At 39.0% G+C, this 26328-nt stretch overlaps 1 protein-coding gene across 1 annotated transcript in view; it reads left to right on the top strand.

The window, feature by feature from the left end:
* Positions 1-26328, top strand: part of CACNA1C (calcium voltage-gated channel subunit alpha1 C) — a 451547-nt gene that overhangs the window by 269304 nt on the left and 155915 nt on the right. The window contains exons 5-7 of the mRNA XM_015865321.2: positions 1838-1977; positions 20346-20507; positions 21633-21829. Of these exons, the coding sequence (XP_015720807.1) occupies positions 1838-1977; positions 20346-20507; positions 21633-21829 (499 nt within the window). The remainder of the gene's footprint in view (positions 1-1837; positions 1978-20345; positions 20508-21632; positions 21830-26328) is intronic.

The following is a 26328-nucleotide window of genomic DNA, read 5'->3' as shown; positions in this document are numbered from 1 at the left end:
TACGTTCCAATAATTCATGTTCCTTACATCAGCCCTTGTTTATCGCTCTCTGTGGTGTCTGTAGTCAACTCAATATTTCTGATAGGCTCTGTTTTTGTCTTCTCTGCATCCTGCCTCACAGTCTGCAACACCTACAGCCTCAACATCCAACCTCCCCCTACGCGGTTTTTCCCACACTCGTTACCTAGTTGTTAAATCTCTCTGCAGTGCCTGAAGTTGAGGCTTTGAATAGATCCAGTTAGGAGTTCCTCAGTCACAGATGACAAGTTTTATAAGACTCTCTATATGAAATTAAAAACAAAAACAAGCTGCTTAAGAAACTAATTTCACATTTGCACCTCACTAATCCATCTCTTTCTGTGGTTTAGTGCTGGGAAAAAGTGTTGGCTTAGATGCTTCAGTAAATGAATCCTTTTTCTATTCAGGGCAAGCTCCCTATATTTGCAGCCCTATCAGTAGGCTGTAAGCAGACTGCAGGGATCAGAGCTCCCTGCAAAGCAATCAGGCAGCTCAGTCTCTGCTTTACATGCAGTTTGGGGGCTCTCTGTGGAGTCTGCCAGTTAAGAATGTAGATAATGAGATCCTGACAGAGGCACTGCAGACTGCGGTGTCTGGGAGACAAATCAGCCAGCACTCAATCCAGGGCACTTCATCCAGGCTGCTGCCTGCATCACAGGCGGCTTCTTAAAGTTACATCTGGTACTTCCATGGCATGCTGTGGGCCATGGGGTCTCTGCCACTTGCAGGCAAGGTTTTCTGCAGAGTACCAAACATCCATTTAGACTGGAACAGCTTTTACATTCACTGAATTTGGCTGGGTTCAAGCCTATGACTTCGAGGCTGAAAGCAATGTTATTAACAAAGTCGTGAGGAATCCATACTCCCCCAGAGGTTCCAGTGTTTCACCAGAAACATGGAAGCTGCTTCCTGACAGCTAATTTATTAAATCAAACACTTACTAGTGCATAGGGTGAGCCTTCATCCCTTTCATAGAAGAAAATTGTCTTTCCTGCCGTACTCTACATTTTCAAATGTGTTTTGATGGAGGCATCAAAACATCCTTAAAACAGCTACTCCTACTAGTCAAGTTAAAATACTTGGACTGGTATAATAAAATATTCTAATCATGAGACTCCTACAGTTTTGCACTTTCCATAGCCACTGCATCAAGGGATTTACAAATGGGTACATAAACACATAATCTGAGCACACTCTCTTATCTAAAAATGTGCACCTTGAAGGAGCCCTAATTTTTAAACCTAGTTCTACCTGCAGCGACCTTGGTGAATCTTAATTCCTTGTAAAATGAGTGACAGATAATTAATTATTGAGTTAATGATGAATGATGACTCCTTCCCCAGGGTGCATGAGTGGTTAATAAAGATAGCAAAATATTAGCAGCAGAAGGCGTAATAGACAATTTGTGGTTTCTTGCCTTTCCACTCAACTTCCCGTGAGTATGTCCTCACTGTAGGCTGCCCTCCAAACCTGACCACATACACATTCATCATGAGACATTGCCAAGATGGTCACACCTTCATATGCCAACAGGCAGACAAGTACAGCTGGCCAAAAAGAACCTTTGGGCTGAAGGAGGAACACGTCATGTTTATGTCTGTTCCAGAAGTCAATGTTTTGCAAATGGCAAAGGCATCACCGTTAGGTGATTGCATATGGGAAGAGTCTGTCTCTCCTCCACCATATGTGAATGTTGAGTGAGATGTGTGGCACTCTTCACAGGTCTGTGAGATAGCTCATGTGATATGATGATGATCTCTGTTCTTGTTTAGCCCAAGACTTGCTGTCTGCCTACAGCTTGTTTCTTTTCTTTTTACAGGCTTTTTAGTGCAATTTTAGAACAAGCAACCAAAGCAGATGGGGGGAATTCAATAGGAGGAAAAGGTGCCGGATTTGATGTTAAAGCACTGCGGGCTTTCCGAGTATTACGTCCCTTACGACTGGTGTCTGGAGTCCCTAGTGAGTAACATCAATGTTTTAATTATATGTATGTCTATGGAATGAGGATGGGGTAATTTGTAAAGCAATGTTGAATTCAAACGAATGTAACTTTGTGGTAAACATGATATTAATATATTAATCAAAAAGGATGAACAGACCAGAGCAGAAGGCAATGGAAATTTCATGGTGTGTCAGGTGTGATTGTGCAACCTTCATAAATAAAGGAGGTGAGAGATCAAAGAGTTTCAAACTTTTGAGCGAAAGATCCTTTAAGCAGTTATGAAGTCACGGTGTACTACTGTTGGCATTATATATTCCTGACCTTGGTGGAAATGTTGTATGAACATTTGTGTTGGTTCTGGGGAGAGGAGTTACTTCATAAATATTGCATCTTCTTTTTATGTGGTGTAGTTGGCTAGGACAATTTAGAATCAACAGGACACAGGCCAATTATATAGTCACGTTCCATGTCTTATATGCTTAAATTATTTCTAATGCTTCTGAGGAGGTCCTCAAGCAACTTTAAAAAGTTTACTATTCATTTTCTTATTTACAGCAAACGCATGGGTAGCTACAAATCTGGTAATTCTATTGTGGAAGTGGAAAATGTACATCACAACATGGGAAGATTATATTGTTTACCTTGAGAGTTTTAGATGGGATGTATAGTACTTTTAGAAAGATGGTTAGTTGAAAGCTGTCATTGTCTTCCTTATTCATAGCAATGAGTGATGCAGAAAGAGGAAGGGAGTTAATCTTCAGAAGAGCCGTGGAGAGAGCTTTGTTTATTTTTATTTGGGGAGCCTGCTAGTTTGATATGTTAAAGTACTTCGAACCTCAGTCATAAAAAAACATAGAATGAAGTTACCATAAATGCTGTGTTGTTAGCTTAAAAATGATTCATTTGATTTAAAAGAAGTGTGAGGTTCTTTGGTGTGTTTTCTGATCCAGTAGGTCATATCACAGTCACGTCTTCAGGCTTTTTCTCCACAACCATATAGGGTAGAAATTGTTTAAATGAAAGGTGAGAATCTCTGTGGGAGGAGCTGAATCATTAATAAAAGAAATTAATGACACTATTATTTGGTCTTAATGTAGTCATTTGTTTCATACAGTTGCATACACTGCAATACCTTCAGTTAGTGCAGAATGCAAAATCTTTTTTGGCAGGATTTGTCTCACAAAGTTTAGTCTACTCCAGTACCCACTTAATTCCTGACTGTAAACAAAGGTTTTGTTGTTCTTTCCATCCCCTTCTCTCAGTTTTTTGGCACTTACTAGTTGTGTGTCTGCTCAGTGGTAAGTGGAAGATGCTCAGATTTAAACATCTGTGAACTGGAGCACTCTTGATGAGATGCTGCTGGCTGTGGGATGTGCTTTGAGAGTGGTTCTGGTGTGGGCTGAGCTTAACTACCCTTATACTTCTTGTTCTTTCAGAGAACATTCTATCTTCTTCAAGGAAAAGGGGTTTTGTCTGCTCAAAAGTGTCCCAAGACTTCAGGAGTAGTAATGAGTTATGTCCCTTGGGCATGTAAGCAAGAATACTCTACAGAAGAGAACTGTCCCTTTACTCTATGCTTGAAATTCATCTGATATATCACCTGTGAGGGCAGTAGTCTTTGCTGGATCCTTTTAGAGGACTAGGGGAAGCTGAGAGAGCCACATCTCATGTAATTCATATCCATATTGTTTATATGGTTTCAGTACCAGCATAACCTGTCTAATGGCCCATTTGTGGATTTTCTTATTAAGCATTTAATTTGCAGCAGAACAGAGGCAGGGAGCCTGGTGCACAATAGCATATATCTAGTCTAGGCAGTGAGATACCAGTCCAGTATGAAATGGAGATTGAGATCCAGATCTAATTACCACTATTGTGGAAGAAAAAATATATATATATATATGAAGCACATGGTGAATTTTTGCATGCAAATCTTAATCTCATCTAAATTGGGGTTGGAAAATGGGTTGTGTAAGGTGGAGAGATTGGCGGGTGGTGTGGGAGCTAGGAGAATGGAGTCACTTTTTTCTGAGTCAAGAAGAGTTTGTGTGAATTTTGTATTTCTGGCTCAATTCAAAAGAAATAATCCAATTTAAGAGGAGCATCTTTTGTATTCAGATTCAAGAATTAATGACCTGTTCCAGAATATTGAGAGTTTCCACGAATGTTGTCAGAAGTGGAGGAATCAACATGTGAATTGGCCTCTAGAGTAAATTACTGATGTCTGCATTTTGCAGATGGAGAAAAAGAAGCAAAAGTTCAAGGTTTAACACTTTCAGAAGTGGCTTCTAATTCTCTGTGTCACATGCTGACTACCAGTGCAAGATACCTGGGTTGGCAAGAATATCTGAGAGCTTCAGATGGATAGGTAGAGGGCATTAGGATCAGAACTAATAATTCATTTTCTCTAAGTCCCACCTATGCTGGGTAGCAGAAAAAAAATCAGGACTGTTAAGATCAGAAAATGGTTCATCTGCAAGCAGAAAAGTTAGTTCACCCACATGTAGACGGATAGGTAATGGTACTGTTGGTATTCTTAGTTAGGATCAAGCTGTCCCAGATGCCAGATTAATTTAGGGCTTCCCAAAATCAAATGGGTTTGAGGTCATGAATTCAGCAAAGCCTGAAGACTACATCAGGATGACTGTTGTAGGGCATAAATACTCCATAGTTTTCAAGAGAACAAATAACAGTTTTATTCCTTGTGGGTATATGAGTATTTGCAAGACCACTTGTCACAAGGAAGGCAATGGACTGTTTATCTAAAACACGAGAGAGATGTTTTGTACCCAGGTCTGAAAAGCATCATGGGAGAAGCTTTCATCAGAAGTACTGAATGTAATGTCTTCGGGTTCTTGTTGCTTTTAAGTATCCATAAATTTCTAAGCAGTGCAGGAGGGACTGATTGTTTCTCTTGTGTTGATTTTTTTAATTAGGATTTTTAGTTCCTTTCCTGAAAATATTATTTGGGGTGAGAAGTACAGTTTTTATTGTGATTATGAGAGGTTTATTGCGGAGCAGGAGGTTAGGTACTTCCCAGAGGTCTTGTCCCAGTGCTAACAGATAGTGAACAAAATAGAAGTCGAAAGGGATAATTGAGCAACCTCTTTTATTACAATTATTATCATTAACTGTTTTCAAAATCAACACACTTCTAAAAAGGCAGTCCACTCCCAATCTGTTATGCCTGGAATTAGTTAAATTAATGGTGAATATTTCCAACAGCTTATGGATGACATAAGTTCTAAAGTGCTAAGTCAAGCTCAAGAATTAGACATAGCACTTTAGATCTTTGATGTGCAGGCCAGACTGCTCTGTTCAGCTATTTTGTTATGGTAATATTAACATAATTTTTGCAGCATGTACTTTATTTCAGCATACTTTCTGTTGTACAAAAGCAGCTTTCTAGTTAAAAAACAAAAATAAAAACCCTCACATGTGCAACTGAGCATCCATCTTAACATGGCATTATATACTGGTTCGAAAAAGGAGAGAGAAGGGAAACAATTTCCAGGATGGACTTCAGTAGACAAGTGCAAAATCAGCATGTATACCAAGCCTTAATTGCTTTAGTGTCTTGGAAACTGTTACCCAACATCTCATTTGGCAGGGGTAAAGTATTACAAGGCTTTCTAGGGACAGTGTTGAATCAGTGGCAGGCTCTTGTATCTCCATTTTGCATTATTAAATATTTCAAAACTTATTTTAAACATTTTGTTCTAGAGGAGGGCAAAAAAAAATGGCATCCAATTTGGTAGTGAAGAAGCATGATCCAATTAAAAAAGAAAATCACTCCTGACTATTGGAAAGGGCAATCAGTTACTCCTACACATGCTAACTCATGCCCATTTAACTTATTAAATTCCTCTTCTATCCCCTTTATTCACACTGCTCAATTATGTCACCTCATTCACTCTGTTCATCCTCTCTATCTTGTACTTTGTCTTCATGTAACTGCATTGTTGCCACTAGTTATTGCCTATCTGACGTGTGCCAAACTTAATTTATGAGCTCTTCTACATAACTTGAAAGCCACATAATCTGATCAGTATGTGTTATGCTCCATAGTTGCATTTTCAATGAGATCTTCTGCTGACTGCCGACTTATGTTGGCAGAAGAACATGATATCGTTACCAAAGCTAGAGAGGAAACTTGTCTGTTGCACTAGAAGAAAAACGTGCCACCTTTTCTTCATCCCTGGTTGTGTTTAAGAGCCGTTTGGATGAGGTACTTAGGGATATGATTTAGTGTAGAGTTTTTAGAGTTAGGGTACTGGTTAGGCTGCTGTTGGACTTGATGATCTCAAGGTTTTTTCCAACCTGGGTAATTCTATGATTCTTCATGAGTGCTTAGAGATGGCTACTACTTACATGTATTTAAATAACTAAGTAGAACTACTGATTTTTCAGAATGGTTCTATTGTAAAAGCCCATGATTACTTTGAGTTCCTGTGAAACGTAGGCATCTTCAGACAAAGCGAATGGAAAACTTAAACATTTTTATATTTGACCATTATGATTAGTCCTCATTTGTTGAGAAATGCTCTTCTCTATTAAACTCACATTGCTATCGCAGTCCTGGCAATGTTTTCTGCTCCATATTCATTGAAGTGTTTTCTCATTACCAGTCTTCTTCCATCCCCATCCCAAACTCTCTGACATTATCCAGATTATTTCTTTGAACTCTGTGATATGTAGCAAAGTATTCTGTCTTTACTTGTGATGTCCTGATAGATTTGAGTCATTCCAGTATGCAGATCACCCCATGCAACAATGAAAAAAAACAGAGATCAAAAAGAAAGAAGAAAAGAAATGCTGCTAAGCATTCTATGAAAATAATAATGGATGAGGAAGGTTTGGCCATTGAGAGAGGCTGTATTGGCAAAGTCATCTAGCTGCATTTGTTATTTGTCATATTGTAGGCACGTAAAGCAAGGAAACCCGAGGAGTAACAATTCAGTCTGGGTTTTGTCTGTATGGGACACTGCACTAGGTACATTCTGCATACTTAATTACAGTCAGTTTGAGGGGAAAAGGAAAAAGGTTTACCAGTGCTTAAAATTGTTTAGGCTATAGTCCATGTATTCCAGTGAAGGTTGTTGTGAACTCTAAAATTGGCAGCATTTCCTTTTTTTTCTTTTTTAAGATGTATTATTGAATCTAATAATTTCAAATCATAGGTAGATTCTGTCTGTATAGTCTCATAATTCCCAAAGCACCACAACAATAGAAAAATATGAGGGGACTTGTAGTGAAGTGTAGAGTAATAACAGGATTTAAGACAATAAAGTCAGGTCAAACTCACCATCGCAGCTCTCTTAATGTAAGGCTTAGCAAAGCCTCTGTCTCATGCTTGATTTTCATCCAGGAAGCTGAATTTGCTCTTGAAATTTATTTTTTTTTTTAAAAAAAAAAGGAGTTTTGTTACTTGTATATCTGAAGACCACTTAGTGCTGAAGGCAAAAGTCTTCAGCTACTCTTGATTTAATGGCAGTGTACCCAGCCAGTGGGAGAACAGACATAATGATTTCTCTTGGGTACAGTCCTTGTCAAGATGAATCTGTTTACAGGACAAATTGAACTCGAGTTTAATTGTTGCAGTCTCAAAGCCATGCTAGCCAAAGAGTGGGGAAGGCAAAACCAGTAAATAAGGATCAAGCATCATGCAGAATGCCTAGTTCCTGCTGCAGACCCACACTGCTCCTGAACCTCCACATTCTGTCTGTCCTGTACAAAATGGGGAGAATGAAATGATCATTTTTTAATAACCTTTGAATTCCACTTTTCCTGGGGGGATTCATTCTTCCCATTTGTAGCGCTGTGTCAACTTGGATGTGCCAACCCAATGTGCCAGCCTACTTTGCTGGTGGGTGAGGATGGGGCATACAGAAATTCTGTGTGTTCACAGCTCTTTCTGTATCTCAGTGTGTAACTTGTGGCATTTATCTTATTCCGTTCCCTGTACCTGCCTGTCTTGCCTGTGGCTGCTCTTCTGCTTGGTCCCTCAGTTCCTGACCCAGCCACTGAAACAGCACAACTGAATCTATTGCAGAAACTCTTTTACGGTCATTGAAAGAAACATGCCCAGTATGGTTATTTGGCTTGCATTGAGTTTTTGGGGGGGTTTAGTTGAATGCAGAATCAAAATTTTTCACTGTATTTGCTGCTTTCCAGGCAACCCAAGAAAATTAACACTGCTCTGTATAGCTGGAGAAATAATGTAATTGAGGTAATAAATACAGAATTCAAGAAATCCAAAATTACATGTCTTTCAAGTACCAGGCATTTTCTTTAATATGGCAAAGAAATGTGAACTGTTGCCTATTTCTATTAATTGAATTGCATATACAAAGTCTTAAGTTTTAAGAAAGATACTAACTAGCAGTCAGGAAGATGATTTCTTGTCAAAAATGTATGCTTTTGGCAAAGTGAAGTTGACAGTCATCTGTTTTGCATTTATACAGTGTCACTAGTGGAGATAGGGGCTTAAGTTCATCCTCTTGATGCATATGTAGTTATAGTATAAATACCATATGAACAGAGAAATCTGTGTTGTCTTCCATGGATGGGATACAAAATATGAGAAGGATCCTGATCAAAGTTTCCAACTTGTGAAAGGTTTGTGCATGAATACCTGAGAACAGAGTTATCAGGAGCAGACCATAACCTTGGCATGTGACAAAAGTCATTGACAACAGAGAGAATTGCTGCAAGTAACTTCAGGCAAAATTTGCCTTAAACTTTGCTGTCATTGCATTTAATCACATCAGTGACTGCAAAGTCCAGTTCTTCTCATTCCTCTTGGGCTCTAAAAGCTTAAAAAATCATGCTCTTCTGTTGACTTCTTACAAGCTCCTCCACTCTTGAACAAAACTTCTCAACCATCTGTACCATCTCTCCAGTACATATGACACTGTGCGAGGACAAGTTGCACCACCTTCCCCGTGTTATTGCCTAGCTGTGTTTAATCTCAAGTGGCTAATTTGTTGTGCTTTCATTGCAAATGGGAAAGGAGTGGGGGAAAAAAAAAGGAGAGAACAGACTGAACCAAACATTCTCATTAAACTTATTTCTTCACATTTTACTTAAAACTCTAGGCAGACTTGCAAGTCTTTTGTTTGCCTAGGTCACCATTACTCAAGGGAGTAATTTGATTCTAGCACTGCATCTCCCTTAGGTAAAGATCATTCCTGGAAGCAGGATTTACACAGTAAGAACCTAATGCATGTTTCTTTGTGTGTACAACCTGCAGAATGGTGACATTTCATAATTTTTGGCAGATAAAGGTTAATTCTGTGTACCAAAAAGATGACCTTGTCTTTACAAAGAATATTACTCACAGGTACAGTCTTCTTGTAATGCAGGTTTCTCTCATATTTAAGGAATGCCACTGAAGACAGAAGAGTATTTATTATTTGATCTCTGCTATGCAGCTCTTTTAAATATAGCACTAACTACAAATGTACCCAATAACTGTGTCAGCCTTATCCTACCAATGTCTGCTCATGCTGGCATGATCATTCAGCATGCCTGCAAAACAGAGCCATAGGACCACATCAAGGTTTAGACAGTCCCTTCCAACTGAGGAAAATAAGCCCCACACTGATACCAAAGACATGAAGATAGTCGAAGAATCCTAGCTTGGCTAAGTAGGATGGTTTTCATAACTGCTGTAGATGGATTAGACTCTTCCTAGCACCATTTTTTTCATTCTTCAAGTAGTGCTAAGGGGTCTCATTTAAGATAATGGGCATGAGGTACATCTATGTGAGAGAGTCCCTGCCACCAAGATGGTTTTCCTACAGTGTCTGAAAATCTAATTATGCCATCCATCTATCCTTCCAAGAACGGTTTCCATTGTTGTTTGCATATACTTTTGCCTGGACTGTTAAGAAGCAGTAGACATGTGGATTGCAGCTAACTGGTATCTGCAGGAGTGTGTTGGGCTTCCAGTTATTCCCTTGTATATACTGACTGTTGCTGTATCCCTTCTGGGTGAGAGAAGATATTGCTGTTTCAGATCAAAAGAGTAAGGATATCATCTGATCTGTTTTCTTCTTAAATTCTTTCCCTGATGACATCTCTACTGCATCTGATGTCCCAAGCTTTACATCAAGTGGTGCTTCATATTTTTATTCCAGTTGGCTAAATTTTGCACTGCTTATTCATTTAAGAGCTCATAAGGAATGATTTGAAGACTTTTGTCCTTTTTTTTTTTTTTTTTTTTGAAGTGAATGTGCATCTACTAGCTCTCTTAACTGAACTTGTGGGAATTTTAACATACCCAAAGCTTTCTCATCATCTCTGGAAGAAGTGACTAACACACATCAAGTAGCATTTGTCATGGAAGTGAGACATAAGAGTTTGTAGAAGGGTTGATTGCTCGGAATACAGGGAGGCTCGTGGATGTTCTGGTGACTTCAGCATCATTTGAAATAATTTTGTTTGTCCCAGCACTGTTAGATGCCTGTGGTCATTGTGGTGGTTTTTACAAAGCATTATCAAAATACCAGCAAAGCACAGAGAAGCAGACAAGTCAAATAAGCCTCTCAACTGGTGAATGCATTTTATGTCTCTGTTTAGTCTCCAGGTAGGTGATCTTGACTGATGGACAGGATCTATTACTTCCTGTATAAGTGCTGGTGGAGGAAATATGCCAAAGTACAAAGAACTGAGAGGAGGCAAATACAAGGAAATATATTTAAGCATTCAAATGGCTACTGGAGCTCTTCCCTTTTCTCCAAAATTGGCTGCTGCTTTTTGAGAGAGGCTTGATATTACTGAGCTTGTTGAGCACATGGAAATATTGTCTGTGATGAAAAACTGATTAACTTTTCTGCACTAAAGTTGTTAATTGATGGAACTGGTAATTTGCCATTCTGATCATGGTGAGGTATTGACCAAAGGCAAACAGCAGCCCACCTACCCTGCCTAGCCTCTTAACATTTTATCAAAGCTTTCTTTATACCAAGGAGAAGAAAAGGAGATCAGATGACTGACTTAATCTCCCCTTTTTTTCCCAGAGGCAAATCCAATTCCTGTTTAACACATGTAACAATAACTTATCCCATATGTGTTTTACCCTTTGTCGCAATTGTTTTTCTGAGTTGTCTGAGTAGCTGTGCCTCTTCTTTTTTCAGTTTTAGATCATGTCCTACTGGTTTGTCCTGCCACATCAATCACAACTCAGAAAACATCTGCTAGCCCTCTGTGAAAAATCTATTTCTTTTTTTCAACTTTAGTAACTCTAAAGCTGTTCAACATTTTTCCATCAGAAGCATTTTTTACATGAATTACCTCAAGGAATTAAAAAAAAAAAAGAAAGTAAAAAATTATCATGATTTTATTTTTGGCACTTAGGAATGGAACAACCAATAGCAATTCAGTTTAATCTTCAAGTATACAAAACCTCTCCAAATTTTTTCTTTAGGCTTCTCATCTCTCAATCAAGTACTTGCAGAGGGCTCCCCTTTTTGAATGCAGTAGTACACACCTGGTGTTAGGACTGGGACATAGCAAGCCGTACCATGAGATGATCATCTGTTAAGTTTTCTCTTCTATTACAGCTAACACATTCAGCTAACAAGTGTGGTTGACGTTTGTTTTGTTTTGTTTTGCACTGGCTGCCAAGTTTAGTGACTTCTCTGCAGCAAATGCTGTTCCTTGTTGTAATCAGTGTTTTCTCAGTGTTACTGTATCTTGGTCTTTAGTATGCATTGGAAGTTACCACAAGGTACAATTCCTTTTAATCAAGTTAGATATCTTGGTTGGAAATCAAACCACTCCATACAAATGAGATTTACAAGGGCCTGTTTTGTATATAACGGTTTAGAAGCTTAGTATAAACAGTGCCCAGAGAAATAATGTAGGATTGCGTCTCACTGTTATCCTCACAACACAGGTGAAAATAAATTCAAGCTTTAGCCCACCTTTTGCTTTAACATTCCAGTGCTGAGATCTTAATTGTGCTCAAAATCTTCATTTTAGAGGAGTTCAAATGCTGCTCAGATTTATATCTGTGTATAGTCTGTGTCTATAAAGAATTTTATTTTGCTTTTTAGTTTACTGCTCTTGCAGCAGGAAAGCCTTATGATTCCCTCTTGACAGCTTACTAAATGTAAAAGGAAATTCAAAATAAATAAAGGTTTAGTACCGATGCATTCCAACAATACAACCAGAGCTTGCACAAAAAAAAATTTGAATTGTGCAAGTCATAAAGAAAGCTACAAAGGAAGTAAATATCAATAAAGAACCATTATTCCTCCTGACAAACATGTCTTTGCAAAAACTGCAGCTATTAATTTTTCTATCGGAACATATTAGAGCTACCTACAGAGCTAAAGGAGGTTTTGCTTATTCTATCAGAAGGCACTGAAGGAAGTTAGGGAGTTTTTATTATCTGATGTCTGCAAGCAGAATTTGAAGTCTATTCAGATTATATAAATGAAAAGCAACAGTCTTTCTATCACAGAAAAAGAAAAAGCTAGAGTTTTAGGTAGACTGAGATGAGGCTAATTAACCACTGGGTAGATAAGTCCCTGAATCCAAACTCTCTTCTTAAAATTAAGTGGCAAATCTGTTTAAATTTGTCTGGCCATATATTTTCAAGAATTTGGGACTGCGTCATACATTTTCATTGACAGCATTTTCAGTAGTTTAAAAAAGAAGAAAAAAAGAAGTAAGTGCTGTTGTGTGTATGACAACAGTAACAATGCAGGAATCGTACTTCACGTGGCTTGCATAGTTTTTTCATTACCTGATCAAGCAACTCTCTGTTTTATATGCTCTCAAAATACTCCCAAATGCCCTGTATCACAGTGATTTGAAAATGACATACTATGCCTACTGAGAGCTCAGTCCCAACAATGCTTGTTAAGTACTATCCAAAGTTAAATGTGGAGTGAGTTTTCTTCTCCTGGGTCATATGTCCTGTTTGGGTCATAGATGTTGCTGTGCTTCTACATAGACAGTCAACTAAAGAGAAAATTTAAGGGTTGCTCTTTTTCTTCCACGAGAAGGTAGAACAGCGCAGCTCATGGTATTCCAGCTATGATACGCTTGGAGCTCTTTGCTTTCATAGCATCCCAGGAAGATCTATTTTTGTCATCAATGTATTTTTTTCCAATGTAATGTTACCAGCTCTGGATACATTTCCACATTTGCAGAATTACTGTTAGCTTTTGTTGCCTTGCTGGTTTTTACCTTTTATAAATCTGATCACAAGTGATAAGCTGTCTTAACTGATAAGCTGTGTGAACAAGCAGGTAAAAGCAATACTGTTTATGACAATGAGATTTTGGCAGCTTTGGAGAGGTATTTGTCATCTGGATTCATTAGTTCTCCACTTAAATGTTGCTGCGTGTATAGTTCAGACCAAGTGCTCTGAGTCCATTTCTGTTACCATGATGCTTTAACAGTTACAGGTGTCCATAGTTTCCTGTTTCAAAAAACACAGCGATGTGTGTCGTGTCAATAATGTCTTTGTACAGAGTTGAGTACAAGCAACATTTGGCACTCTGAAGCAGATTTTTTCCAGAATTATTTCAGATCAGAGTTTTCTTAGCTGTTCTTTGCTATTTTGTGTGTACAGCAGACAAGACTTGCACAGCTTTTCAACACATTCTTACAAGTTTTCCCACTGACTCCTTTGGTACAGAATGGGACCAGAATTTACTCCTTTACTGGCATTTGAAAGATTGTTCTTCATCACAGCTATGCTTGAGAAAAAGGAATTTTAGAAGTGGAGATGTGGTGGATCGTCTCACTCAAAATTAGTGCAGTCTTTGTTCTAGACTGTCTTCGATTTTGCATGACTGTGCAGAGAAAGGGGGGAATAAAATATTTCTTCATTTGTTTTGTCTTCCTGGGACTAAGTAAAAACAAAATCTTTAAAATGAGCACAGGAACACTGTTCTCAGAGAGTCTGCGGTCATCCAGTCAGTAGAATGTCAGTGATAATTCCTGATGAAGGGTTACAGCTGATCTTTGTTGGCCTGGGAAGTGCCCTGGAAGACTTCAAGGCCAGGTTGTACTGGCCCCTGGGCAGCCTGTTCTAGTGCTTGATTTAGTGGCTGGAAACCCTGCACACAGCAAAGGGATTGGAACTAGTTGATCATTGAGGTCCCTTCCTGCCCAAGCAATTCTGTGGTTCTTCACCTGCCTTTCAGTCTGTCTTTGGGAATTTCCTCATGGCAGTGAATATCTGACTTCATCCTCCCTTCTCTTGTCATAAGGCTACTTAACAGTGCATTGTGATCCTTCTTTAAGGCAGTTTCAGAGTTAACTCACAGTTAAAAGTCTGTAGATCTTTCCACTGAGCTGGGAACAAATACCTAGAGAATAAAACTGACCTTGTAGGAGCTGCTTAATATGTTGAGACTGGAAGGTGAGCAAGATCTTTTGGTCATTAAGCAACTTTATAATATGAACACTGACATGCTTTGCGTAAAAAGCTATTAAAAATGTTAAAGCCACACCCTATACTCTCCAGGAGGTAAGAGGGATGCTTCTGTGAGTGGAAGCAGAGGTTCCTTCAGAAGAGAGGCATAAAGCCTGAGGCAGAGCATACATTTATCCCATAATCTTCCTCAGACAGCCAAAAGCTGGGGCTCTATGGGCCACCATGCTGAGGGTATGCGGTGTTGCTTGGCTAAGTTAGGTCATTTTGGCTAGCAGGCAACCCTCAAGATGAGTTATTTCCCATGACAAAATATTCCAGAAGGAAAAGATGGGTTTTGTTGTGGTTTCATTTTTGTTCTCGCCCCAAAGGATGAGGCAGGGGTAGTATTGCAAGGCTTCACAAATATGAAACAGTTGTGTTTGCGCACATGCTCATTTGTATGAATCCTCTTTTGTGTGTGTGGATTTCAGCTTGAAAAGTCAATGAAAACACAGTTTGAAAACAGAGGAATGAGAACACAAGGAGCAGATGCCAAAACTTTCTTTTTCTATTCATTCGAGCACTTGGTATTGAGTTGCATATCCATATGCATTTAAATAGCATTACCTGCTCCAAAACAGTCACTCTTTCCTAGCTTTCTTTGCTACCAATACTTCATCAGATTTCCTGTCTTGTGTTGTGACTTTCCTTGCTGTTCCAAGCCTTTCTCTACTATTCTTGAAACAAAAACAATGTCTGCAGCCCCAAGAACACTACACTATACCTACAGAATTTGCCTTGTCCAGCAATCTGCCAATAATATTTTTAGACTCCAGCAAGACAGGAGAGAGTATCTCTTTGAACTGTTACTGTACATCTGTCCTTAGCTGAACCATGCCGTCTGAGTTTCCTTTGCAACACTGATGAAGAAAATCTTAACATTTTCCCTCATTAATGATTTCAGACATAATTACCTTGGATATCTTGCCATAATTGTGTACTGTTCTGAGCTAAAAAGTCCATTATTTTCCAGGCTTCCTTCAAAACTGGTACAAAACCTCTCATATTTATTAATATTTAATGTTTTTCAATTCTCTTAGCCAATGCCTGTGTTTATTATATGATAATCATCCCCTCTGGGGAATGCTTCTGGTTACACGGCTTGTGCTGTGGGAATGGAGATAACTGTACTAGCCACCTCTTAGCAGACCGCCCAACACTTAGGTAAGCTGAGCTTATGTCTGGGGACAGTGCAGCCACTCTACCACTGATTGTGGTTCCCAGAAGTGATCTGACTCAGGCACTCTGCTGAGTCACAAATCCTTCCCTGCTTCCTCCTTACTTGCAGAAAGTAGTAGTTTTCTTTTGAACTAAATTAGCAGAAACATAATTACCTCCCACACCCTTGGCACTGACTTAAGCACAAAAATCTGAGTGTCTATCAGGAGGAGGGGAAAGGATGGATGAAGTTGAAAACCCTCCTCTCCGTTTTATTCCTGCTGATTCCAGAAGGTCATTTGTGACTGCTTGTCTCCTGATTCAGGCTGTATTATATTGCTGACAAAATATAACCCCACAAAACCAAAGGAGGAACAAACTCAGGATATGCTTTCCCCAAGGATCTGGAGAGCTCATATAACTAGAAAAAGAAACCATTCTCTCCAGCACACCAAGTCTGATTGAAAATTAAAGGCATGTGGAAATGAGAGATGTAGCTGTGCTTGGAAAGGCCCAAATCTTTTTTTCTGAGACCAGCCTACCATTAGTTTCCCTGGATGTGTTCCACAGAGCAACGATGCTAAGTACCTTTTAGCAGCTGGGTCCAGTGCACTTTTTTGTGCCATCTTGCTGAGCATTGGTCGAAATCCAAAGAAGCTTGTAGCTACACAATGGGATGTGTATGTAATCCCATTGCTTTAGCTGCAGATACTTCATGCTTACAAATAAGCACGTTCTTCAGTAATTACCTGAACTGACAAGACAGCAAGCAGCCCCTCACACAAACATCTTCCTATGAGGAAAATACAGTGACATACAATAGCTCTGCGACATATACAGCATCCCTAGCATCGTATTTCCCATAGCTTTGAGAAAGATCTGTGTTGTTGGTACAAGCTCCTTTCCTTCTCTCTTCCCCATCCTCCCTACTCCCCAGCCGTGCCGTCAACCTTTGGGCTGACACAGTCCTTGAGGGCCTGAAAAGGGCTTGACCCAGAATAAAAAAAACAGTGTTGTTCCTATGTAGTAAATATTTAAAATGTTTTATCACGGTAAGTAAATGCTAAATTCTGTGAGCCCAGGGAATGGAATTAACATGTTTGGCTTACTAAAACATTTATAGAGTCAATGTCAGCCAGCAGAACACAGCCAAGAGGGTTTTTTAAAGGTAAACTGTAATGCTTTTAAAATAAATACTGAGAGCTGTTTAAGATCTTCAATTATTAACAGAAGAAAAGTGGCGGCTGAAAAACGGCAAACAATCCCTTTTGTGGTGATTTTGCTAACCTCTGCTCAGTTATCTCTTTGTCCAGCCCAGAGCATGCTCCCCAGGGCAGATGTTGTGCCTTCTCCAATGTCTGGAAAGTGTCTAGCACATGCAGAGAGCTTCAACGAATGAATAAGTAAATGCAGAATGCCAGATATTTGAAAAACATTTCTTTCTATATTTACTCGCCAGGACATAAATTCAGAACTGTGTGTTTATGGTTGGCCAGCAATAGCACTGCCAACCTTTGTGAGGCAGTGTGGAAATGCAGCTTTCCACCCGAAAGGTGGCTGCTCACATCACCTACATGGAATCCAAAGAGTCTGGACAGTTCACCAGGCAGTCTGATTTAGTTATAAGCTGCACAGCTCATTGCTAAGAGTGCGAGCTTTAGGTACATAAGGGAGAAAGTGCAAAAGGTGTATTATGGTGTACTACAGAGAGCATCAGGCAATGGGGATTGTGTTGCCATGAACATCCGTGTTGGATGATATCTGTGTCATGGTGTGCAAAGGCCAAGAACATGCATAAGCTGGGACAGAGAATTCACTTCATTTTAAGTTCAGCTGTCTTTTCTTCCTCCGCACAGGGAAAGGGCATGTGAAAGTGTGTGGCAGTTCTCACTGTGTCACTGTTGTTTAGAAAAGGTTTTTCAACTGAATGTAATAGGATTCACCTTGATCTACCTTGATCAGAAATGCATCTGATCCACCACAGATCTGTGGTTCAGTTCAGACTCTGATCTGTGCCTCTTCAGTTTCAGAACACAGTTTTGACATGTTTTGAAGCACGTGTTTTTTATAAAAAGAAAGTGTCTCAGTTTGTTCTGCCTGTCTAAAAATCTTCCCCTGGTGCTTTCTTACTCCATCTCTTCTCCCTGTTCTCTCCTCTGGCTGTCCAGGCCCCGTTCCTCATGTCATTTCTCCAACAGCTATTCATGTTGCAAGTGGCTGAGAACTGTTATGTAACTTAATGACAGCTACTGCATTGCAGCCATAGGCTTGACAAGTGTGGAGAGCACGGTCATATATCCCTTACCCTTCTAGGGGTAGTGTTTGATACATCTCAGAGCACATTCTATGGTTTCTAAAGCTGCTACAGAGCTGGTGGTTTTAAACTTATGAAACTACTTTGATGGTAATATATGTAAGTGTGCTAATTACTGGAATTATCTGGATTTGAAAACATCCTGCTTGTACAGAGCACTGCACAGCAAACCTCAATTCATGCTGACAGTATTCAATACCTTACGTGATTATCAAGTCCAGTTTCCCTGCCAAAGCAGGTTCCCTACAATAGGTCACACAAGTAGGTGTCCGGATGGGTCTTGATTATCTCCCTCGAAGGAGATTCCACCACCTCTCTGGACTACCTGTTCCAGTGCACCCTATTGTAAAGGTCTTTTACATGTTTATACAGAACTTCCTATGTTCAGGTTTTAAATCTATTAAATCTTTTTAATCTTCTGCATTTTTTACATGTTGCCCTGCCTGTCTAAACACCTTGACACCTCACGGTAAGGTGCAAGCCTTTGATTTCACAAGCACTGTTCTGTTAACAGAAAGGGCATTGGTTTGTGCAGATGTTATCTTTTCTGGACATCCATAGTACACTGAAGCACTTTCATGGCATGAGTGATGATGAAGCTATATTTAAAACAAGAGAACTTTTTGTTGATCATGATGTTTTTCCTCACTACCCTTTCAAGAGCACTGGTTGTATACTATGTTGAATATTAAATCAATTAAGAAAAATAATTGAGGGCAAGTTACGTAAGACCTGATATTAAAACTTTTGACCTTGTAATCTTGGCTATGATTTGGATTATCAAAGCTGAACACTAAAAATTAGGGCCCTTCTATGCTTTAGTGTAGATTTATTTGAATCTACAAATAGTTTAATTTGGGTTTAGGGTGTTGGGTTTTGTTTTCTTTTTTTTAAGGTTCATAACCATAGGTAGCCTTTTAACTTCCTTGTATTGGTTTTCATTGTCTAGAGGAAATTAGGACATTGTTTTAATTTTCTAGTCAACTAGACATCAGATTGTCTACTGCTGTAAAGTACTGGAGGAACATTTGATGTGGACTGCAATTTATTTTCTGTATACACTTAGAATTAATAGGCTGAATGAGGCAAGCAGTTAGGAGAACAGGTTGATTGCCTCGTGTAATCACAGTGCTATTTTCCTGCTGAGATTAACTAAATTAGTACCTCAAGGTAACTGAGCAAACTGAGCAACCAGGACATCTCATTCTTGTCCAGGATTATTTTTGAACCTTACAGTACTGCCCTTCATATAAGGATCTACTTAAGAAATCTGGCATATTTCATGTAGAATTTTGCCTCCTTTGGGTGCTAGCATGAACCACTGATGAGTAAGTGAACTGACTGCCAACACCTGAACAACTGTTCTGACTGGAAGAAGCTAGAGGCCAGCTTTGGATTGTGAGCAGGCAGTGAGTAACCTTGCTAGCCTGGCAGCGGATGCCACCCTTGATTGCATCTATTGCATTCCATCTCATAGCTGGGGGTGAATTGACAAGTGGATTGCTTGTGAGTGAAAGCATTAAAATTTGAGGAAAAAAAAAATAAGAAGAAAAAGAAAAAAAAAGTAATAAAAATGAAAATCCAAGTTCTAAGATGATAAATTTTCAAAGTTAATTGTTATCACATACTCTCTTGGCAGATGTATCACAGACATTTCCAACTCATGAATCACATTCTTCAAAAAATCACAGCTAATATCAGCTTCTCTGAGGAGATGACAGCATTTGCAGGAGACACTAATGGCTTCTGGCTCTCAGTCACTGCAAAATCATGAGCTTGTAATTGCTCTGATTTGGCTATTTGTAGACTACTGAGTTCTAGAGGTCTCTTGATATTTTCGAGATTCATACCTTCCCAATGACAGTGGTTGCCATCACTGCCACCAGTGATGATAACTTTAAGACCTCGTAATTTTGAATCCTTTCTAAATGCTTCTGAGGCTGTCTGATTGTACAAAAGGAGACAGAGAATTACACGAGTGTGCAGCTTGTGTCAGGCTCACCTCTGTAAGAACTCAGAATTGCCACAGGGACTCCAATTCAGTTTGCTGTCACTCCCCATGCTTTGTGGTGTGGCTCTGTGGCACCCCACCATTCATCCTCTTGTACACCTCACTGCACTTGTCCTGCTTCATTTTTTATTGTTCTTTGGTTTTCCCATGTTTTAACTCCTAAATACCATCTTGGAAAACACCTTTGGTCTCATTTTCAAGAACAGCCAAAACAATGTATTCCTCTCCAGAGTGATGGCATTTCAGTGACAGGCAATACCTGTTTTACTTTAGCCTTTACCTTTAGTGGTAAGTTGGTGAGATGCTTGGAATCTTCTGGATGCTTATACCATCAAGGTAATTAGTTCAAGTGAGGTGGTATAAATTAAAAATGACATTATTGTTCAATTTATGGCCTCTCCTAGGTGCTTTCCATAAATGTTGTTCTCTTGCTGATAAGTGCTTCCTTCTGCTCTCTTTGCAGGTCTCCAGGTGGTTTTAAATTCAATTATCAAGGCCATGGTCCCTTTGTTGCATATTGCCCTGCTGGTGCTGTTTGTCATCATTATCTATGCCATCATTGGATTGGAGTTATTCATGGGAAAGATGCATAAGACCTGCTACCACGTGCAAGGGGGGCTGATAGGTAAGAGGAGTGTTCCATGGCATGGAGCCCTGTTCCTTTGTTTTCTGTCTCTTATGTGAAGATTACTACTAGTGTGTTCCCAGTAGCTGTTGCTCTGTTCTGTTCCTTGGATGTGAATCACCTTTGATGTAGAGAGACTGTCTCCAGTGGAGGGAGTTTAACTAGCTTATCTTGAGCACTCAATTTTTGGCCAGTATGTTAAAGCAACAAGAACTTCAATCACTGCCGAACACAGTAGTGGACACTTTAATTTGGACTTTCACCACACAGAGTAAGAAGCAAATATACTTGCCTGCTCCCCCGAACATAGATAACTTCATCTGTTATAGATGTAGCACAAGGCTCTAAAATCTGCATATTACTCTATTGCAGGAGTTGTTGTGCCTATAAGAATCTTCAGTAATATTTTTCATAAAGTAAAGCATTTAGGCAAACTTGATGTAGGGGTACAGAATAAAGGATGGATAATCAAGCATTAGAGTTTTACAGGGCTTCTGAGTGCCACTAGGCTATTGATAAAATGCCACATAGCTTCTAAACACTGAAAGAGCAGAGCTCCAGAGACTTACTGCTATAATTCAGTACTGTCCATGCCCATGCCATCCTATCTCTAGAGCACTGAAGCCTGTCTGCTGCAGAGGTTCAGCCTCCTTCAAGAAGATGCCAGTAAGTGACGCAGGTCCCTTCCAAGGTTAACCCCAGTACAAGGTGTGTGCCATGTGTAGGCACTGGTCATTACTTGCAGCCTAAAGAAATGTAACAGACTTGAAATAATGCTTCCTCTTGAACTGAAAAATGTTATTTCTTTCTCCTAGGAGGATAAGTGTTAAATAATAATAATAATAACAATAATTTTTTAAAGTACATTTTAGTTTTGAGTGTAAAATTTGACAGGTTAGACTTTTTTTTTCTTTTTTTTTTTCTTTTTTTTTTTACAAAAAGAAAGAGAAGCACAACAAAACAGCCCTTTGATTGAAATTAATATTTTCTTGCGTATTTTAAGAGAAATCCGTCAAATGCATTGCAAAGTATACTAGTTAAAATGAGCAAGCCTTCACTTGCTTACCACTGTGTCTAACAGCAATTAATTCTCTTCATCTCTGTTTTCTCCCTCTTCTCCTTAAGATACGCCTGCAGAAGATGACCCATCTCCCTGTGCCCCCCAGTCTGCACATGGGCGGCAGTGCCAGAATGGAACCGAGTGTAAGGCAGGCTGGGAGGGACCCAAGCACGGCATTACGAACTTTGACAATTTTGCTTTTGCCATGCTGACAGTGTTTCAGTGCATCACGATGGAGGGGTGGACAGATGTACTCTACTGGGTACGTATCCGAAAATGATAACTGAAAGGCCTGCCCGTGTTCTCCATCAGTTTTTAAACTTTGGGCGTTAGCTTGAGCTTTGTTTTTTATGCTTGTTCTTAATAGTGAAGGCTTGGTTGCTAGTATAGAGCTTTAATTAACTAAGAATTTTGATGAAATGGGAGGGTTTAGGTGGTACAGTTAAATCAAATGTAAATATTGTTTTTAAACTGATGTTATAATGTTGAAAGATGGCACAAGGCTTACTAGCTGGCATGTGGCTTATTGCTTTGAAGATTTGCAAGGTACCTTTGTTGACCAGAATGTCATATAAATACTCTCTTTGCTGGGGTAACTATCCCATGCATCTCCAGATGTGTAATATACAACTAGAGGTGATATCCATGGCATTAATGCAACAAAGGCACTGTGCTGATCAGCTCATAGGTCTCACAAACCCCTCTTCATGTCAGCACAACTCCTGATTATAACTTTTATCCTAATACTAATTCTTCATTCTCTCCTAACTTTGATACTTGTATAAATCTTGATTATATGTTTAACAAAACAAAACAAAAAATCTTTAATCTAAATGTAGAATTGTAAATTAAATCTCAACTTTTCCTTTACCCTAACTCTGAAACTTTCAATGCCTTTAGTTTCTACCTTGTAACTCCCAATTTGTTGGAGGATTCAGTGGAAACACAATTAGGTTATAGGAGTTAAAATCAGATTTGGCCTGCACTAGTAAACCAGATATAAACATGGCTAGATTCAGCTCTTGCAATCAACTTTTGCACAAATACTTTCTGGTCCAGGCATCTAATTCACACACAGTTCACTCCTTACTGCACAAGGCTAACCTAGGCTATTTTTTGACAGCAGGAATGTTATGAAACTTGGTTCTCCAAGATGGTAGGAATTCCAGTGCATGATGGAATTTAGCCTGAGAAGACCCAAAACACATGAAAGGACAATCTGGACTGGAACAGGCTTGCACCATTAATCAACATTAGCTTCTCTCTTAAAGAAGAGCCTAAAGCTGTATTCTACTCAGCGGTGGGTTAGGGTTTACAAGATTTTACTTTGAAGATTTAGCTTATGTGCAATAGACATTCTTTGTGTGGAATGGCTAACAGTTGTCCTTTTATCCTCTTCAATTTAGATTAGAACTGTGACTCTAGCTTCCTTCTAATGCCTGAGATAAAGGGCAGAGATCAAACCACAGGAGAGTCCAAATCACAGAACACAGAAATTGGCTTTACTTGGAGAGAGGGTATAAATCAATAAAAAAAATAAAGAAGAACAGAAGGAACTGGACAAAACTATTCTACTGCTCAACTATGGCTATATATAATATACCTGTCTTTTTATCACATGAGGTTTACGTTCCACCAATCTCCTATCACCATCTGTCTTTGTGTAATTGAGAGGATTTATGGGAAGTTCAGGAGGAAATAGAGAATAAAAGATACCAGAAATAAACACAGAAATAGCTTTGGCAGTGCATCCCATTTAGTATTGTGAAAGCTGTCCACAAGTTATCACAATTTTCTTCTAAGGCGCGTTTTACAAAAGACCTTGCCAATCCCCATGATTTTGATTCTGTGTGCCATTTGCATGACTGGACGTGAATCTTTTAGAACTCAGTTATCTAATATCAGAAACCAAGAGCATATACTCACTGCTAAATGTTTTTCCACTGTGACTGCCACAGATGGCTTGACTTTTTTATGGCGTCCCTGCAACAACCTGGATAATAGCTGTTGGCTTTTGTTTGACATTCAGACAGCTTTTTCACTGAGTTCCTGAGTTCTTTTTCCTTAAGAGACAGTAAGGCAAACTGAGAACTTAAATCAATACAGATTGATGGTCATTATTTTAGTTATCTGCATAGTTAGACTTATAGGCTATGGCTTTGACAGAACACTTGCTTTAGAAACAAAAGTAAGATTTGGTATCTTCAGTTCATAGTTATTCCTAGGCAACACTACCAAATAGAGTTAGCACTTCAGTCATAATTTTGGTAACCGAAAAGGAGTAAATTTAATATGTAAAGAAAAAATAAGAACAACAACAAAAACCCACCATATCACCTGTGCTTACAGGCTGTGAAGTATCAAGTTTGAGTAAACACCTGAGCACCTGAAATGACAGACACACACACTTCAGCTGATGTAACCAATCCAAAGAGCACTGCTGTCACGTGTCAGGTTTTGCCTCTTTGTTTTATAATGACAAAGTAGACAGAAGTCATCACTGACCAGTGTTTGCTGTGCAATGGAGTAGATACCTGAGATGTGATGAGTATTTCTTTCAGCAACGAGGAAATGGGGGCAATTGTTAATTGGAAAATCACTACAGGACACACCTGTGAGAAGTACTGTGGGTTTAATATTCATATGTAGAAACTGTATCTATACATTCACACTGCAATTTCATGTGTGGATGTTTCAAACTATCTCTGATATGTTTTATATAGGAAGTTTTATAGTCCATGCAATGGGAATTCCAGCCTAAGCTATCCAGATAAATAGAAATAGTATTTCTGGATGGTAAAGAATAGAAAAGATGTAACATTTCAATTTGAGAGTAAATGAAAAAAAAAATGTAGTTAATAGTACAGGATGTAAATATGCGATCTTAAACTTTGTGCAACCCATCATTTCCTTAGTGAAACCTGACTCTCACATAACTCCACTTCCCAACCGTTGTGGTTTTGGCCAAGTGGACTTGGAGTTAACACTGGAGGCTGCATCTCAAGAGAGCAGAGATAGGCTGTTCTCTTCTCAAGCTGATAATAATTTGAAAGATCCCTTGCATCTACAGTGAGGTCATAGAAGTTAAACTTGCTTTATTAGGAGATAGCTCTGCACACTTAATGAAAATAAGAAATCTAGACTTAAACATCATCTTCACTCTCCAACTGTATTCTGAGTGAGGGATTTGGAATAAGAAAGGGTTGTCTGCAATTCAGACAATTTTGTGGCTGAAGTTAATAGGTGCTACTTTTCAGAAGACACTCCTTAAACTTAATGATGTAAGCTAATGGATTATTTCTAAAAGTGCTAAGTATTCAAAGTTTGAGCTGACTGTTAGGTTTTTAGCTCCTCTGAAATTCAATGCAGATACCAAGTTCTAGTTCTGATCCTGCTGAGTTCAATGGCAAATTTCCAGTTAATTTCAAAAGGTCAAGCTCTCACCTTCTACTTTGTTAAATCTTCATTATACTGCCTAGATGTTCCACATGCAGTCGTATGTACATGAAGACTAGACAGATAGATAGATAGTTCAGGGCTTTTGTGTCTGCTGTGCTTGTCTTCCAAGTATATACATGTTGATATAAAGTGTTTTCTTTGTTTTCTTCTTAAATCTGAAAATAATACCTTGACCTAAAACTCAGCAGAACAGATAAGGCTCTGGGCTGACTTATTTGGCTGGAGAGGTTTAGTCAATGAAGCAATTTCATTGGTTTTAGTGGTGGAAGCTTAGCATGTTTCAGCATGTTGCCTGGGAAAATAAAACTATTAATGTCATGAAACTCATGTTTGTCTTATACCACACTTTTCAATGTTAAACCTGCATGTTTAAAAACTAGAAAGCTGTATGACTTTCCACAAGCCCTGGACTCTTAGTCCTCTGAAGTAGCTTTCCAGTTTTTACCTTCAGTTTCTTGCTTCCTTCATCATGCTTTCCTTTGTGTCTCCTTCAACTTTCACATTTTTAGTGAAGCCTGTCTCCTCTTTCATGGAGTACTATTTCCCAACCTGATTCACAAACTTGCAAAGAGATTATCAGAGACAGGAAAGCAATGAACTTGTATTCTCTAGAAGGACTTGACATCAATGAGATCAATACACTTTCCAATCTCCTCTATCATTCAGCAGATAAGAGGTGTGAAGAGATTGACTTCTTTTGATATGTGAAAGAAGAATGTTAGGGAAAAACGGTTTGACACTGCTGTAGTGTCAAGTAGATAATTACTTACATGGGGACAATTTTTGATATAAAATGAGTTTGTTGGATAGAATACAAATCTTTGCAAAGCAAACTTGTTTGCTTTGTCCTGAAAGAATGATCTTTGTTGAAGGGAGTCCTAAGTGCTTGTAGTATTTTATCTTATACACTGCCTCAACCTTCCCAGGTTTGCTTTGTCCCACTATAAGTGCCAGATGGCTTTGTCTCACGCACAGTCAGATCATAGGATTATTTGAGCTTTGCAGTCATTCTACACATAATTTTTTCTATGTTTTGGAGAAGTAGTTCTCAAGACCCTTCTTAATGTGTGATCAGCCATCTTTGGCAGCATGCTCCCTTGTGAAGACATCAGTGTCCATTTTTGAAGACTGCTCAGTCTTGGGAACTTTTGGCAGCAGATGAAAATCCAAATGTTACACACAGAGTAATTTGGTACTTAGTAATCAGCCTCTGCTGCAGTCCCTTATTCCTTATTGTCTTGTTGACTAAGAAGGGAAATTAATCCCTGTGCAGTTTGTAACAGCCTATTTAGGAATTTGTAA

This window comes from Coturnix japonica, chromosome 1 (genome assembly GCF_001577835.2).
Source record: "Coturnix japonica isolate 7356 chromosome 1, Coturnix japonica 2.1, whole genome shotgun sequence".
Classification (NCBI taxonomy): Eukaryota; Metazoa; Chordata; class Aves; order Galliformes; family Phasianidae; genus Coturnix; species Coturnix japonica.
The sequence above is the reverse complement of the archived record's forward strand: the minus strand, read 5'-3'. Positions and strand labels throughout refer to the sequence as shown.